At 54.8% G+C, this 17,141-nt stretch overlaps 1 protein-coding gene across 1 annotated transcript in view; it reads right to left on the reverse strand.

The window, feature by feature from the left end:
* Positions 1–17,141, reverse strand: part of LOC140192799 (sodium/calcium exchanger 1-like) — a 36,019-nt gene that overhangs the window by 6,810 nt on the left and 12,068 nt on the right. Inside the window, exon 6 of the mRNA XM_072250277.1 lies at positions 6,080–6,179. Within this exon, the coding sequence (XP_072106378.1) occupies positions 6,080–6,179 (100 nt within the window). The remainder of the gene's footprint in view (positions 1–6,079; positions 6,180–17,141) is intronic.

Here is a 17,141-nt window from a genome sequence, read left to right on the forward strand (position 1 = left end):
TTCTTGAAAGAATCCGGAGAATTGGCCTCCACTGCCTTCTGAGGCAGAGCATTCCACAGAACTACAACTCTCTGTGTGAAAAAGTTTTTCCTCAACTCCGTACTAAATTGTCTACCCCTTATTCTTAAACTGTGGCCTTTGGTTCTGGACTCACCCATCAGCGGGAACATGCTTCCTGCCTCCAGCGTGTCCAATCCCTTAATAATCTTATATGTTTCAATCAGATCCCCTCTCATCCTTCTAAGCTCCAGTATATACAAGCCCAGTCGCTCCAATCTTTCAACATATGACAGTCCCACCATCCTGGGAATTAACCTCGTGAACCTACGCTGCACTCCCTCAATAGCTAGAATGTCCTTCCTCAAATTTGGAGACCAAAATTGTACACAATACTCCAGGTGTGGTCGCCAAACTTCCATAGATGCGACCTGGCCCACCAGTTATCAGGGGTGTAGGGACTGCAGAGGGTTACAGAGATGGGGAGGGGTGTAGGGGTTGGTGGGGGTTACAGAGACGGGAGGGGTGTTGGGGCCAGAGGGGGTTACAGAGACAGGGAGGGGTGTAGGGGTTGGTGGGGGTTACAGAGATGGGGAGGGGTGTTGGGGCCAGAGGGGGTTACAGAGACGGGGAGGGGTGTAGGGACTGCAGAGGGTTACAGAGACGGGGAGGGGTGTTGGGGCCAGAGGGGGTTACAGAGATGGGGAGGGGTGTAGGGGCCGGAGGGGGTTACAGAGACGGGGAGGGGTGTAGGGACCGGAGGGGGTTACGGAGATGGGGAGGGTGTAGGGACCGGAGGGGGTTACGGAGGCGGGGAGGGGTGTAGGGGCCGGAGGGGGTTACGGAGACGGGGAGGGTTAGCGACCGGAGGGAGTTACGGAGATGGGGAGGGGTGTAGGGGCCGGAGGGGGTTACGGAGACGGGGAGGGTGTAGGGACCGGAGGGAGTTACGGAGATGGGGAGGGGTGCAGGGGCCGGAGGGGGTTACGGAGATGGGGAGGGTTGTAGGGGCCGGAGGGGGTTACGGAGACGGGGAGGGGTGTAGGTGCCGGAGGGGGTTACAGAGATGGGGAGGGTTGTAGGGGCCAGAGGGGGTTACAGAGACGGGGAGGGGTGTAGGGGCCGGAGGGGGTTACAGAGATGGAGAGGGTGTAGGGGCCGGATGGGGTTACAGAGACAGGGAGGGGCGTAGGGACCGGAGGGGGTTACAGAAATGGGGAGCTGTGTAGAGGTCGGAGGGGGTTACAGAGACAGGGAGGGGTATAGGGGCTGGAGGGGTTTACAGAGACGGGGAGGGTTGTAGGGGCCAGAGGGGGTTACAGAGATGGGGAGGGGTGTAGGGGCCAGAGGGGGTTACAGAGACAGGGAGGGGTGTAGGGGCCGGAGGGGTTTACAGAGACAGGGAGGGGTGTAGGGGCCGGAGGGGTTTACAGAGACAGGGAGGGGTGTAGGGACCGGAGGGAGTTACAGAGACGGGGAGGGGTGTAGGGGCCGGAGTGGGTTACAGAGACAGGGAGGGGTGTAGGTGCTGGAGGGGGTTACAGACACGGGGAGGGTTGTAGGGGCCGGAGGGGGTTACAGAGACAGGGAGGGGTGTAGGGGTCAGAGGGGGTTACAGAGATGGGGAGGGGTGTAGGGGCCGGAGTGGGTTACAGAGACGGGGAGGGGTGTAGGGGCCGGAGGGGGTTACAGAGACGGGGAGGGGTGTAGGGGCCGGAGGGGGTTACAGAGACGGGGAGGGATGTAGGGGCTGGAGGGGGTTACAGAGATGGGGAGGGGTGTAAGGGCCGGAGGGGGTTACAGAGATGAGGGGAGTGTAGGGGCCGGTGGGGGTTACAGAGACGGGGAGGGGTGTAGGGGTCGGTGGGGGTTACAGAGATGGGGAGGGTTGTAGGGGCAGGCCGGGTTTACAGAGATGGGGAGAGGTGTAGGGGCTGGAGGGGATTACAGAGATGGGGAGGGTTGTAGGGGCCAGAGGGGGTTACAGAGACAGGGAGGGATGTAGGGTCCGGAGGGGGTTACAGAGACGGGGAGGGGTGTAGGTGCCGGAGGGGGTTACAGAGACGGGGAGGGGTGTAGGGGTCGGTGGGGTTTACAGAGACGGGGAGGGGTGTAGGGGCAGGCCGGGTTTACAGAGATGGGGAGAGGTGTAGGGGCTGGAGGGGGTTACAGAGACGGGGAGGGGTGTAGGGGCAGGCCGAGTTTACAGAGACAGGGAGGGGTGTAGGGGCCGGAGGGGGTTACAGAGACGGGGAGGGGTGTAGTGGCCGGAGGGGGTTACAGAGATGGGGAAGGGTGTAGGGGCAGGCCGGGATTACAGAGATTGGGAGGGGTGTAGGGGCCGGAGGGGGTTACAGAGACAGGGAGGGGTGTAGGGACCGGAGGGGGTTACAGAGATGGGGAGGGGTGTAGGGGTTGGTGGGGTTTACAGAGACGGGGAGGGGTGTAGGGGCAGGCCGGGTTTACAGAGATGGGGAGAGGTGTAGGGGCTGGCGGGGGTTACAGAGACAGGGAGGGGTGTAGGGGCCGGAGGGGGTTACAGAGACGGGGAGGGGTGTAGTGGCTGGAGGAGGTTACAGAGATGGGGAAGGGTGTAGGGGCAGGCCGGGATTACAGAGACGGGGAGGGGTGTAGGGGTTGGTGGGGTTTACAGAGACAGGGAGGGGTGTAGGGGCTGGAGGAGGTTACAGAGATGGGGAAGGGTGTAGGGGCAGGCCGGGATTACAGAGACGGGGAGGGGTGTAGGGGTTGGTGGGGTTTACAGAGACAGGGAGGGGTGTAGGGGCAGGCCGGGGTTACAGAGATGGGGAGAGGTGTAGGGGCAGGCCAGGGTTACAGAGAAAGGGAGGGGTGTAGGGGCCAGAGGGTGTTACAGAGACAGGGAGGGGTGTAGGTGTCGGAAGGGATTACAGAGACAGGGAGGGTTGTAGGTGTCGGAAGGGATTACAGAGACAGGGAGGGTTGTAGGGGCAGGCCGGGGTTACAGAGATGGGGAGAGGTGTAGGGGCTGGAGGGTGTTACAGAGACGGGGAGGGGTGTAGGGGCAGGCCGGGTTTACAGAGATTGGGTGGGGTGTAGGGGCCGGAGGGTGGTTTGAGTTCGAGAGGGGTTTGGCAGCCGGAGGGGGAAGGGGTTTAGAGTGGGAGAGGAGTTTACGTGGCCGTGTCGCAGAGACAGGACGGTGTGTATCGACCGGAGGGTTTGAAGCAGTGTGGGTGACGGGAGCTAGCAGTGTTGCTGAGATCGGTCTGACAGTACTGAGTGGAAAATCTCTGAAAACCCTCTGAGGAATTGACACTGTGCGCGGTGCCAAGGTTTTGCCAGGCTCTCCCTGCATGCCCGTGGGGGTGGGGGGATGGGGAGCGGGCATGGAGCAGCTGGTGTTTTCTGAGGCACAGCTGGTGTTTTGAACCAGCAACTCTCACCGCAACGCAACGGGGCCCTTTTAAGGCAGGCTCCCCGCCTGGCAAACGGGGGAACTCCAGCCCGGGACCCGTCCGCTCAGCCTGAAGGAACTCGACACCATCTGGCGGAGCGCGGCCCCAGAGTCGCCCCGGTCGCGGACTTGCTGGGCGGGGCGTCAGGTTCCACGGGCTCCCTGGCTTCTGGGGAACAAGTGTGAGCGATGACGCGGTTTAATCAGGCTCACCCCGTAATTGAAAAGGAAAAAGCCCTGTTGGCGGGGGTGGGGAGACGCTAAGTTAACATTTTGGGGTCAGCGACAAGGAGAAAGACCAAACGAGTTCAAAGGTGAGGAACTCAGCAGGTCGGGCAGCATCTACGGAGGGGAATGAACAGTGGACGTTTCGGGCCCGGAAAGGAAGGGGGAAGAGGACAGAATGAGAAGGAGAGGGTGGGGGTGGGGGGGGGTGAGGGGAGGACGGGCTGGCGGGTGAGGCCGGTCGAGGGGGCAGGTGCGCGGGGAGTTGAGGTCGGAAGCTGGGAGGCGATAGGTGGAAGGGGTCAAGGGTTGGAGAAGGAGGAATCTGATTGGAGAGGAGAGTGGAGCGGCGGGGGTGGGGGAGAAAGAGAAGGCGGAGGGCCAGCAGAGGAGAAGCCTGGACACTGCGGTTAAAGGAGAGTGTGTGCGTGTGTGTTTGTGTGTGAGGGAGGAATGGGGCAAAACGACAAATTTCACTGTATGTTTCCATGAGAACTTAAGACATAGGAGCAAAATTAGGCCATTCGGCCCATCGAGTCTGCTCTGCCATTTCATCATGGCTGATCCATTTTCCTCTCAGCCCCCCAATCTCCTGTATCCCTTCATGCCCTGACCAACCAAACTCTGCCTTAAATATACCCAGTGACTCGGCCTCCACAGCCGTCTGCAGCAACGAATTCCACAGATTCACCACCCTCCAGCTAAAGAAATTTCTCCTCATCTCCGTTCTAAAAGGATGCCCTTCTATTCTGAGGCTGTGCCCTCTGGTCCTAGACACCCCCACTACAGGAAACACCCTCTCCACATCCACTCTATCTGTGCCCTCTGATCCCAGACTCCCCCACCATAGGAAACATCCTCTCCACATCCACTCTATCTGTGTCCTCTGGTCCTAGACTCCCCCACTACAGGAAACATCCTCTCCACATCCACTCTATCTGTGTCCTCTGGTCCTAGACTCCCCCACTATAGGAAATATCCTCTCCACGTCCACTCTATCTGTGTCCTCTGGTCCTAGACTCCCCCACTATAGGAAACATCCTCTCCACATCCACTCTATCTGTGTCCTCTGGTCCTAGACTCCCCCACTATAGGAAACATCCTCTCCACATCCACTCTATCTGTGTCCTCTGGTCCTAGACTCCCCCACTATAGGAAACATCCTCTCCACATCCACTCTATCTGTGTCCTCTGGTCCTAGACTCCCTCACTATAGGAAACATCCTCTCCACACCCACTCTATCTGTGCCCTCTGGTCCTAGACTCCCCCACCATAGGAAACACCCTCTCCACGTCCACTCTATCTGTGCCCTCTGGTCCTAGACTCCCCCACCATAGGAAACATCCTCTCCACGTCCACTCTATCTGTGTCCTCTGGTCCCAGACTCCCCTACTATAGGAAACATCCCCTCCACATCCACTCTATCTGTGTCCTCTGGTCCCAGACTCCCCCACTATAGGAAACATCCTCTCCACATCCACTCTATCTGTGCCCTCTGGTCCCAGACTCCCCCACTATAGGAAACATCCTCTCCACATCCACTCTATCTGTGCCCTCTGGTCCCAGACTCCCCTACTATAGGAAACATCCCCTCCACACCCACTCTATCTGTGTCCTCTGGTCCTAGACTCCCCCACTATAGGAAACATCCTCTCCACATCCACTCTATCTGTGCCCTCTGGTCCCAGACTCCCCCACTACAGGAAACATCCTCTCCACATCCACTCTATCTGTGTCCTCTGGTCCTAGACTCCCCCACTATAGGAAACATCCTCTCCACATCCACTCTATCTGTGTCCTCTGGTCCTAGACTCCCCCACTATAGGAAACATCCTCTCCACATCCACTCTATCTGTGTCCTCTGGTCCTAGACTCCCCCACTATAGGAAACATCCTCTCCACATCCACTCTATCTGTGTCCTCTGGTCCTAGACTCCCTCACTATAGGAAACATCCTCTCCACACCCACTCTATCTGTGCCCTCTGGTCCTAGACTCCCCCACCATAGGAAACATCCTCTCCACATCCACTCTGTGGAGGCCTTTCACCATTCGATCAGTTTCAGTGAGGTCTCCCCTCATTGTTCTGATTTCCAGCGAGTACGGGCCGGGAGCCATCAAACGCTCTTTAAGTGAAAAGCCGTTCAATCCCGGAACCGTGTAACGAACTTGAACCTATCGTCAAGGTCCCACCGCCAACCGGGCCCAGGCCGCCTTCTCACAGCTCCCTCGGGCAGGAGGTACAGAAGCCTGAAGCCTCACACCAGCAGGCTCAGGAACAGCGACTTCCCTGCAACTGACCCGGACACAACCCTACCCCCCCAACCCCCAACCCCGGAACATCTCTGCCACGGCAGACGCAGGCGGGTCCGTGTCCGGGCTCGGGCTCCCTCCACCACCAGCATCCCCGCCCCTGCTCACCTGCGCTGACCGTCACGGCGTTGACGAACTGCTCCTTCCAGCTGCTGCTGCTCACCGCCAGCGCCAGGCTGGTCTTCTTGATCAGCTTGTCCACCGTGCTCTGCGGAGGGAGGGCGGAGGGTGAGCATGCTCGGAACCGCGGCCCCTTCGGCCCAGCCGCTCGATGCTAGCCAAGCTCGTCGCTGGCCCACAGCCCCTTCCTGTCCAGTGTAGCCGTTAGCCCCATTTACAGCACCAACAGGGTTCAATTCCTACTTCCCCCTGTAAGGTAGTTATACGTTCTCCACATGGTGGGAGGGGATGGAGTGGGAAGGACCAGAGAGACGTTCTGTAATGATCAATAAACAATTGTCTGGAATCAGATCTTGCCTGGTGTCTCAGGCCTGGGGGTGTCTGTACCTGCTCCTGGCATTCCTTCTCTGCCCCCTGTCCCCACGCCCCTCCCGTGGCGCCCCCACCCTCACCAATCCCAACATCCTTTGCCCCCGCCAGATTTACAAACTCACTCTCCGCTCCACGTGGGACAAAAGTCTGAGGCACACCCTAGCTGTGTAGATGTACCTAAGACCTTTGCACAAATAGAGGTCTTTCAATCTGGGCATCTGTCGGGGTGAGGTGTGTGGGTAGGTACTTGGGGGGGAGGGGACCAGCTGGATTGTGTTCGTCTGCGGCTGTACTAGCGTGAGACGAGGACTGCTGCGTACTGGCTCCAGGACAACATCCCACGCACCATCGGTCTACGGGCCCTGTCGCTCAGGGACTTGGGCTACGGTGTTCTTCGTGGCTGTACGTTTCTCTGCCATCGTGTTACACATGCCGTGTGCTGGGTGCGACTGTCGGTACTGTGTTGTGTACCTTGGGCTGCGTTTGTGCTGGGTGTGACTATCGGTACTGCGTTGTGTACCTTGGGTCATGTGTGTTTGTGCCAAATGTGACTATCGATACTGTGTTGTGTACCTTGGTCTGTGTTTGTGCTGTGTATGACCTTCGGTACTGCGTTGTGTACCTTGGTCCGTGTTTGTGCTGGGTGTGACTATCGGTACTGCGTTGTGTACCTTGGTCCGTGTTTGTGCTGGGTGTGACTATCGGTACTGCGTTGTGTACCTTGGTCTGTGTTTGTGCTGGGTGTGACCTTTGGTACAGTGTTGTGTACCTCGGTCTGTGTTTGTGCCGTGTATAACCTTCGGTACTGCGTTGTGCACCTTGGCCCGGAGTACTCGTTTCGTTTGGCTGTATGCAGGTGTGTGATTAAATTACAATGACCTAAACTTGAACTTGAGGAAGTCTGCGGGCCTTCCCAGCACAATCCTCGCTGACCTGACTTGACGCAAGTCGACGCTCTTCCCTGTATGTCCCGACCGCACATCGGGCAAATAAAAATTTATCCTGCTCTTCGATCCGAAAGCCTCTCAAGTGTGCCTGCCTCATGCACGTGCTCTGGCAGCCCGTTCCACAGACGGACCACCCTCTGTGGGGGGCGGGGGGAGTTGTCCCTCAGGTTTTTCTCGTGCTAAGCCAATATCGTTCAGTTCATTCCCCATCCGTGGAGGGGAAGCATCTGAGCAATCACCCCTGTCTACGTCCCTCATCCACCAAGGAGCCGATTACTGACTTCGGGCGGAGGAAACCAGTGGTCCACGAGCCAGTCCTCATCGGAAGATCAGAGGTGCAGAGGGTCAGCGACTTTAAGTTCCTCCATGTTATCTCTGAGCATCTGTCCCGGCCCAGCACATAAGTGCCATTACAAAGAAAGTACGGCAGTGCCTTAACTTCCTTCTGTGCTCGCGAAGATTCGGCGTGACGCCTAGAACTCGAATAAACTTCTATAGGTGTGAGGTGGAGAGTGTATCACAGCCTGGTATAGAAACACCAATGCCCTTGAAAATCTACAATATATGTGGGTTCAGCCAGTTCATTGCGGGTAAAGCTCTCCCCAACCATCGAGCACATCATCCATCATCAGGACCCCCACCACACAGACCGTGCCCTCTTCTCACTGCTGCCATCAGGAAGGAGGTACAGGAGCCTCAGGACTCGCACCACCAGGGTCAGGAACAGTTACTACCCCTCAACCATCAGGCTCTTGAACAAAAGGGGATACCTTCACTCAACTTCACTTGCCCCCATCATTGACACGTTCCCACAACCAATGGTCTCACTTTCAAGGACTCTTCATCTCCTGCTCTCGATATTTATTACTATTTTTTTCTTTTTGAATTTGCAACAGCTCGTTGTCTCCCTACCCTCTGGTTGTCCAGCCAGTTAGGGCGGTCTTTCATTGATTCTATTACGGTTTTATTGATTATGCCCGCAAGAGAATGAATCTCAAGGTTGTGCATGGTTACATACGCTGTTTGTACTTTGATAATAAATTTACTTCAAACTTTGAACATGATTTTATAGTATATTTTTTAAATATACACTCGGAGCATACCTCCTGTACCTAATAAAGTGGCCACTGAGTGTATGTTCATGATCTTCTGCTGCCGTAGCCCATCCACTTCACGGTTCGACGTGTTGTGCGTTCAGAGATGCTCTTCTGCACACCACTGTGGTTATTTGAGTTACTGTCGCCTTCCTGTCAGCTTGAACCAGTCTGGCCGTTCTCCCCTGACCTCTCTCATTAACAAGGCTTTTTCACCCACAGAACTGCTCTCACTGGGTGGTTTTTTTTGTTTTTCACAGCATTCTCTGTAAATTCTAGAGACGTTGTGTGCAAAAATCCAGTAGTTTCTGAGATACTCAAACCACCCCATCTGGCGCCAACAATCATTCCACATTCATAGAAACATAGAAAATAGGTGCAGGAGTAGGCCATTCAGCCCTTCGAGGCCTGCTCCGCCATTTATTATGATCATGGCTGATCATCCAACTCAGAACCCCGCCCCAGCCTTCCCTCCATACCCCCTGACCCCCGTAGCCACAAGGGCTATATCTAACTCCCTCTTAAATATAGCCAATGAACTGGCCTCAACTGTTTCCTGTGGCAGAGAATTCCACAGATTCACCACTCTCTGTGTGAAGAAGTTTTTTCCTAATCTCGGTCCTAAAAGGCTTCCCCTCTATCCTCGAAATGTAGCCCCTTGTTCTGGACTTCCCCAACATCGGGAACAATCTTCCTGCATCTAGCCTGTCCAATCCCTTTAGGATCTTATACGTTTCAATCAGATCCCCCCTCAATCTTCTAAATTCCAACGAGTTACAAGCCCAGTTCATCCAGTCTTTCTTCATATGAAAGTCCTGCCATCCCAGGAATCAATCTGGTGAACCTTCTTGTACTCCCACTATGGCAAGGATGTCTTTCCTCAGATTAGGGGACCAAACTGCACACAATAATCCAGGTGTGGTCTCACCAAGGCCTTGTACAACTGCAGTAGTACCTCCCTGCTCCTGTACTCGAATCCTCTCGCTATAAATGCCAGCATACCATTCGCCTTTTTTCACCACCTGCTGTACCTGCATGCCCACTTTCAATGACTGTGTATAATGACACCCAGGTCTCGTTGCACCTCCCCTTTTCCTAATCAGCCACCATTCAGATAATAATCTGTTTTCCTATTTTTGCCACCAAAGTGGATAATTTCACATTTATCCACATTAAATTGCATCTGCCATGAATTTGCCCACTCACCCAACCTATCCAAGTCACCCTGCATCCTCTTAGCATCCTCCTCACAGCTAACACTGCCACCCAGCTTCGTGTCATCCGCAAACTTGGAGATGCTGCATTTAATTCCCTCATCCAAGTCATTAATATATATTGTAAACAACTGGGGTCCCAGCACTGAGCCTTGCGGTACCCCACTAGTCACCGCCTGCCATTCTGAAAAGGTCCCGTTATTCCCACTCTTTGCTTCCTGTCTGCTAACCAACTCTCCACCCACACCAATACCTTACCCCCAATACCGTGTGCTTTAAGTTTGCACACTAATCTCCTGTGTGGGACCTTGTCAAAAGCCTTCTGAAAATCCAAATATACCACATCCACTGGTTCTCCCCTATCCACTCTACTAGTTACATCCTCAAAAAATTCTATGAGATTCGTCAGACATGATTTTCCTTTCACAAATCCATGCTGACTTTGTCTGATCATTTCACCACTTTCCAAATGTGCTGTTATCACATCCTTGATAACTGACTCCAGCAGTTTCCCCACCACCGACGTTAGGCTAACCGGTCTATAATTCCCCGTTTCTCTCTCCCTCCTTTTTTAAAAAGTGGGGTTACATTAGCCACCCTCCAATCCTCAGGAACTAGTCCAGAATCTAACGAGTTTTGAAAAATTATCACTAATGCATCCACTATTTCTTGGGCTACTTCCTTAAGCACTCTGGGATGCAGACCATCCGGCCCTGGGGATTTATCTGCCTTCAATCCCTTCAATTTACCTAACACCACTTCCCTACTAACATGTATTTCGCTCATTTCCTCCATCTCACTGGACCCTCTGTCCCCTACTATTTCTGGAAGATTATTTATGTCCTCCTTAGTGAAGGCAGAACCAAAGTAATTATTCCATTGGTCTGCCATATCCTTGCTCCCCATAATCAATTCACCTGTTTCTGTCTGTAGGGGACCTACATTTATCTTTACCAGTCTTTTCCTTTTTACATATCTATAAAAGCTTTTACAGTCTGTTTTTATGTTCCCTGCCAGTTTTCTCTCATAATCTTTTTCTCCCCCCTTCCTAATTAAGCCTTTGTCCTCCTCTGCTGAACTCTGAATTTCTCCCAGTCCTCAGGTGAGCCACTTTTTCTGGCTAATTTTGTATGCTTCTTCTTTGGAATTGATACTATCCCTAATTTCTCTTGTCAGCCACGGGTGCACTACCTTCCTTGATTTATTCTTTTGCCAAACTGGGATGAACATTTGTTGCAGTTCATCCATGCAACCTTTAAATGCTTGCCATTGCATATCCACCGTCAATCCTTTAAGTGTCATTTGCCAGTCTATCTTAGCTAATTCACGTCTTATACCTTCAAAGTTACCCCTCTTTAAGTTCAGAACCTTTGTTTCTGAATTAACTATGTCACTCTCCATCTTAATGAAGAATTCCACCATATTATGGTCACTCTTACCCAAGGGGCCTCTCACGACAAGATTGCTAATTAACCCTTCCTCATTGCTCAAAACCCAGTCCAGAATCGCCTGCTCTCTAGTTGGTTCCTCGACATGTTGGTTCAAAAAACCATCCCGCATACATTCCAAGAAATCCTCTTCCTCAGCACCTTTACCAATTTGGTTCACCCAATCTACATGTAGATTGAAGTCACCCATTATAACTGCTGTTCCTTTATTGCACACATTTCTAATTTCCTGTTTAATACCATCTCCGACCTCACTACTACTGTTAGGTGGCCTGTACACAACTCCCACCAGTGTCTTCTGCCCCTTAGTGTTACGCAGCTCTACCCATATCGATTCCACATCTTCCCGGCTTATGTCCTTCCTTTCTATTGCGTTAATCTCTTCTTTAACCAGCAACGCCGACCCCACCTCCCCTTCCTTCATGTCTATCCTCCTGAATATTGAATATCCCTGAACGTTGAGCTCCCATCCCTGGTCACCCTGAGCCATGTCTCTGTGATCCCAACTATATCATAATCATTAATAACAATCTGCACTTTCAATTCATCCACCTTATTACGAATTGCTCCTTGCATTGACACACAAAGCCTTCAGGCGCTCTTTTACAACGTCTCTTAGCCCTTATACAATTATGCTGAAAAGTGGCCCTTTTTAATGCTTGCCCTGGATTTGTCGGCCTGCCACTTTTACTTTTCTCCATAGTACTTTTTGTTTCTACCCTCACTTTACACCCCTCTGTCTCTCTGCACTGGTTCCCATCCCCTGTCGTGAACTAACCTCCTCACGCCTAGCCTCTTTAATTTGATTCCCACCCCCCAACCATTCTAGTTTAAAGTCACCTCAGTAGCCCCCGCTAATCTCCCTGCCAGGATATTGTCCCCCTAGGATTCAAGTGCAACCCGTCCTTTTTGTACAGGTCACGCCTGCGCCAAAAGAGGTCCCAATGATCCAAAAACCTGAATCCCTGCCCCCTGCTCCAATCCAATTCAAAGTCACTTCGATCACATTTCTTCCCCCATTCTGGTGTTTGGTCTGAACAAAGGGACTTGCCCAGGGTGTACACTGGGTAACGTAATTCAGTAAAAAACGTTCCGTCTGACTGCTTCCTTACCGTTCTTGCTCCGCGCGTACATAGCCGTGACATGCACCCAGCGGCCACTTGATGAGGTACCCCTGTACAGCTGCTCGTTAATGCAAATATCCAATCAGCCAATCACGTGGCAGCAACTCCATGCACCAAAGCACGCCGACACGGTCAAGAGGTTCAGTTGTCGTTCAGACCAAACATCAGAACGGGGGGAAGAATGTGATCTCAGTGACTTTCACTGTGCAATAACAAATTCCGCGGCATATTCTGGTGATTAAAAACCTGATTCTGATTCTGAACGATTGTTGGCGCCAGACGGGGTGGTTTGAGTATCTCAGAAACTGCTGGGATTTTCACCCACAATGGTGTCCTGGAGTTTACAGAGAACAGTGCGATAAACAAACAAAAAAAAAAACATCCAGTGAGTGGCTGCTCTGTGGTTGGTAACGTCTTGTTAATGAGAGAGATTGGAGGAGAACGGCCAGACTGGTTCAAGCTGACAGGAAGGTGACAGTAACTCAGATAACCACAGCGGCGCGCAGGAGTGCATCTCTGAATGCACAACACGTCGAGCCTTGAGGTGGGTGGGCTGCAGCAACAGAAGACCACAAATATACACTCAAGTGGTACAGGGAGAACCTAATATTTCAGTGATTTAGATTCTTCTGCTTATAAAGACCTAACCTTCTTCAACTCCGTTCATAACTAAGTCCCTTGAGTCCCAGTACACCTTACTAAGCCTCCTCTTCAACAGCCCACCCTCCGCCCCAAACGCCCCTCCCACCGAGGCCGCGCCTTGATGACCGTGGAGACCCTCACCTTAAACTCGTAGGACTCCTCGATGGCGATCTCCATCTTGAGGTGCTCCCCGAGGCAGGGGGCACCCCTGCTGGGCCAGTTCCTCCTGCTTCCCACCGCGCTCGAGTAATCTGAGGGGAAAGCCATAGGTCAGTCGGAGCACACAGAGGAGGGAGCGATGCGCCACGGGGGGGGGGGAGGAACTCAGGGGAGGGGCGACGAGGAGGGGAGAGACAGCAGGGAGGGACAGTGAGGAGTAGCGCAGAGGGAGGGGCAGTGAGGAGTGCGCACTGAGAGATAGATGGTGAGGAGAGAGTGCTGAGGGAGGGGGGTGCCGAGGGAAGGGCAACAAGGAGGGAGTGCCGAGGGAGGGGCGGTGAGGAGGGGAGCGCCGAGGGTAGGGGCGGTGAGGAGGGAGTGGCAAGGGGAGGGGCGGGTGAGGAGGGAGCGCCGAGGGAGGGGCGGTGAGGAGGGAGTGCCGAGGGAGGGGGGGCGGTGAGGAGTGCCGAGGGAGGGGCAGTGAGGAGGGAGTGCCGAGGGAGGGGCGGGTGAGGAGGGAGCGCTGAGGGAGGGGCGGGTGAGGAGGGAGTGCCGAGGGAGGGGCGGTGAGGAGGGAGTGCCGAGGGAGGGGCGGTGAGGAGAGAGTGCCGAGGGAGGGGCGGTGAGGAGGGAGTGCCAAGGGAGGGGCAGTGAGGAGGGAGTGACGAGGGAGGTATGGTGAGGAGGGAGTGAGGAGGAAGGGGTGGTGAAGAGGGAAATACCGAGGGGAGGGGCAGTGAGGAGGGAGTGTCGAGGAGGAGGGGCGGTGAGGAGTGCGCACTGAGGGATAGACGGTGAGGAGAGAGTGCCGAGGGAGGGGGCAGTGAGGAGAGAGTGCCGAGGGAGGGGCAGTGAGGAGGGAGTGCCAAGGGAGGGGCAGTGAGGAGGGGAGGGGCAGTGAGGAGGGAGTGCCAAGGGAGGGGCAGTGAGGAGGGAGTGCCAAGGGAGGGGCAGTGAGGAGGGAGGGGCAGTGAGGAGGGAGTGCCAAGGGAGGGGCAGTGAGGAGGGAGGGGCAGTGAGGAGGGAGTGCAAGGGAGGGGCAGTGAGGAGGGAGGGGCAGTGAGGAGGGAGTGCCAAGGGAGGGGCAGTGAGGAGGGAGGGGCAGTGAGGGAGGGAGTGTCGAGGGAGGGCGGTGAGGAGGGAATGAGGAGGGAGCGTCAAGAGAGGGACAGTGAGGAGGGAGCACCGAGGGATAGACAGCGAGGAGTGGGTGCTACCAATGGTTTCAAGAGGTTCTAGGGGATCACCAAACAAGACTGAACTATTAGCACAAGAGATTCTGCAGATGCTGGAAATCCCAGAGTCGCACACACAAAATGGTGGAGGAACTCAGCAGGCCAGGCAAGATGCTCCGGAGGGGGGCCGTTTCAGGGGGAGACACTTCATCTGGAGTGGGCTTACCAGCTTCCACCCGCCTCCCTCACCTCACCTATCACCTACCAGTTTATGCTCCCTCTCTTCCCCACCACCTCACCCTAATTCTGGCATCTGCCCCCTTCCTTTCCAGCCCTGATGAAGAGCCTCAGCCCGAAACGGCCGCTGTTTATTCCCTCCATAGGTGCTGCCTGGCCTGCGGAGTTACTCCAGCATTTTGCACGCGCTGCACGAGGACTGAACTATGCTCTCACCATTCGACTGACGGTCTCTTAAACCCTGAGCCCCCTCCCCACTCCGCGCCACCTGCAAACTGAGGAGACCTCATCCTCCCTCTCATCCAGTCTCCCTGTCCCTTCCCTTTCCAGCTGATCCCAGACTGGGATACAACCGAGCTCCCCAGCACTCCCGAGGAGAATTCACCAGATATACTGCACCCACCCCCCACCTCCTCCCGTGAATGTAGACCGCCTCCTCCTCTCTGTCCTTATCCTGGGAGTTGGACGTCCTGACAGGGAAGCAGCATTCCCAACTCCCATCTCAGAGCTCGGCTCCAAACATCAGGGAGCACAGACATCAGTCCAGGGGGTCCCGGGGAAAACCAGGCCGGGGGGTAAAGGGACAGCACAAAATGCTCGAGATCCCAGCAGGTCCGCGTGGCAGGGCCACTGTGAGGACGGATACAGAATTCCAGTTTCGGTTCACAGGGCTTCCATCAGAACCGGGTCGTAAAGAGGGGCTAAGTAGTTTATGGCAAGTTAGCATCACCAGTCGGGGTTCAACTCCCACCGATGTCTGTAAAGATCGTACAGAGAAGAAAGCTTCGGGAAGTAAATAAGGTTGAAAGAGTACGGAGAAAATTTACAAGGATGTTGCCGGATCTGGAGGACCTGAGTTATAAGGAAAGATTGAATGGGTTAGGAATTTATTCCTTAAAACAAATAAGATTGAGGGGAGATTTGACAGAGGCATACTAAGTTATGAGGGGTAGAGACAGGTAAATGCAAGCAGGCTTTTTCACTGAGGTTGGGTGGGACTACAACCAGAGGTCATGGGTTAAGGGTGAAAGGTGAGGAGTTTAAGGGGGAACGTGAGGGGAAACTTCTTCACTCAGAGGGTGGTGAGAGTGTGGAACGAGCTGCTAGCACCAGTGGTGCGTGTGAGCTCGATTTCAACGTTGAAGAGAAGCTTGGACAGGTACGTGGATGGGAGGGCGATGGTGCTGGTGCAGGTCGAGGGTGAGTCGGTAGTTTAAATGGTTTTGGTATAGACTAGATTGGGCCGAAGGCCTGTTCTGTGCTGTACTTCTCTCTGACTCCATTAGAAGCAGGGAGGTGATGTTTTCAGTTGTGTGGGGAATTGGTGAGGTCACATCTGGAGCACGATCGATCTTTTTTTTTGGGATGGACACTAGTGGGGCTGCCCTGTCATTATAAACAATTCTTTCTGTCCGGTAAGATAGTTTTGGCCTCACTGTCCGCCTGCACGCTGCACCTTCTCTGTGACACTTCATTCCCAGTCTGTTACTGTTTTCCCTTGTCCTACCTCCATGTACTGATGAGGTGCAATGATCCGTAGAGATGGCGTTCAAAACAAAGGTTTTCTAAGGTACCTCAGTAAGTGTGAATCAAAGTTAACTGACCAATCAAAAGACAGTTGGATAGGAAAGGTTCAGAGGGATATCGGTAGGGTCCAAGTCAGCATGGATGAAGGGCTGAAGGGCCTGTTTCTGTGTTATACCCGAGGCAGAGGGTTGGGGGGGGAGATGAGGAGGAGGATGAGGGGGAGGAGAGGGTGGAGGAGGATGAGGGGGGAGGAGAGGGGAGGAGGATGAGGGGGATGAGGAGGGGGTCTGGAGCAAGGGGAGCAAGCGGCCCGTGGTGGTTGAGCTAACTGAGGGTGGCAAAGGGCTCAGTAAAACCACCTGGGGGGGGGGGGAGCAGTGACAAAAGGGTGGACATCGGATCGGAGTCACTGACCACACTGCAGGGGAGGGGGGGAAGAGAGGGGGAGAGGGGAGAAGAGAGAGGGAGAGAGGGGGAAAGAGAGGGGAAGTGAGAGAGAGGGGAGAGAGAGAGAGGGGGGAAGAGAGGGGGAGAGAGGGGGAGAGGGGAAAGAGAGGGGAGAGGGGAAAGAGAGAGAGGGGAGGGAGGATGGAGAGAGAGGGGAGAGGGGAGAGGGGGAAGAGAGGGAGGGGGAAGAGAGAGAGGAGAGGGGGAAGAGTGGGAGAGGGGGAAGAGAGGGAGAGGGGTAAGAGGGGGAGAGGGGAGGGAGGATGGGAGGGAGGAGAGAGGGGGAGAGGGGAAGAGAGGGGAGGGGGAAGAGAGGGAGGGGAGAGGGGAAGAGAGGGAGGGGGAGAGGGGGGAAGAGAGGGGGAGAGGGGAAGAGAGGGGGAGGGGGAAGAGAGGGAGGGGGAGAGAGGGAAGAGAGGGGGAAGAGAGAGGGGGAGAGAGAGGGTGGGAGAGAGGGGGAAGAGAGGGAGAGGGCAAAGAGATGGGAAGAGGGGGAAGAGTGGGGAACAGGGGAAGAGAGGGAGGGAGAGGGGGAAGAGAGGGGGAGGGGGAGAGGGGGAAGAGAGGGGAAGGGAGAGGGGGAACAGAGGGGGAGAGGGGAAGAGAGGGAGGGGGAGAGTGGGGAAGAGAGGGAGAGGGGAAGAGAGGGAGAGGGGAAGAGGGG

This window comes from Mobula birostris, unplaced genomic scaffold, assembly GCF_030028105.1.
Source record: "Mobula birostris isolate sMobBir1 unplaced genomic scaffold, sMobBir1.hap1 scaffold_2675, whole genome shotgun sequence".
Lineage (NCBI taxonomy): Eukaryota > Metazoa > Chordata > Chondrichthyes > Myliobatiformes > Myliobatidae > Mobula > Mobula birostris.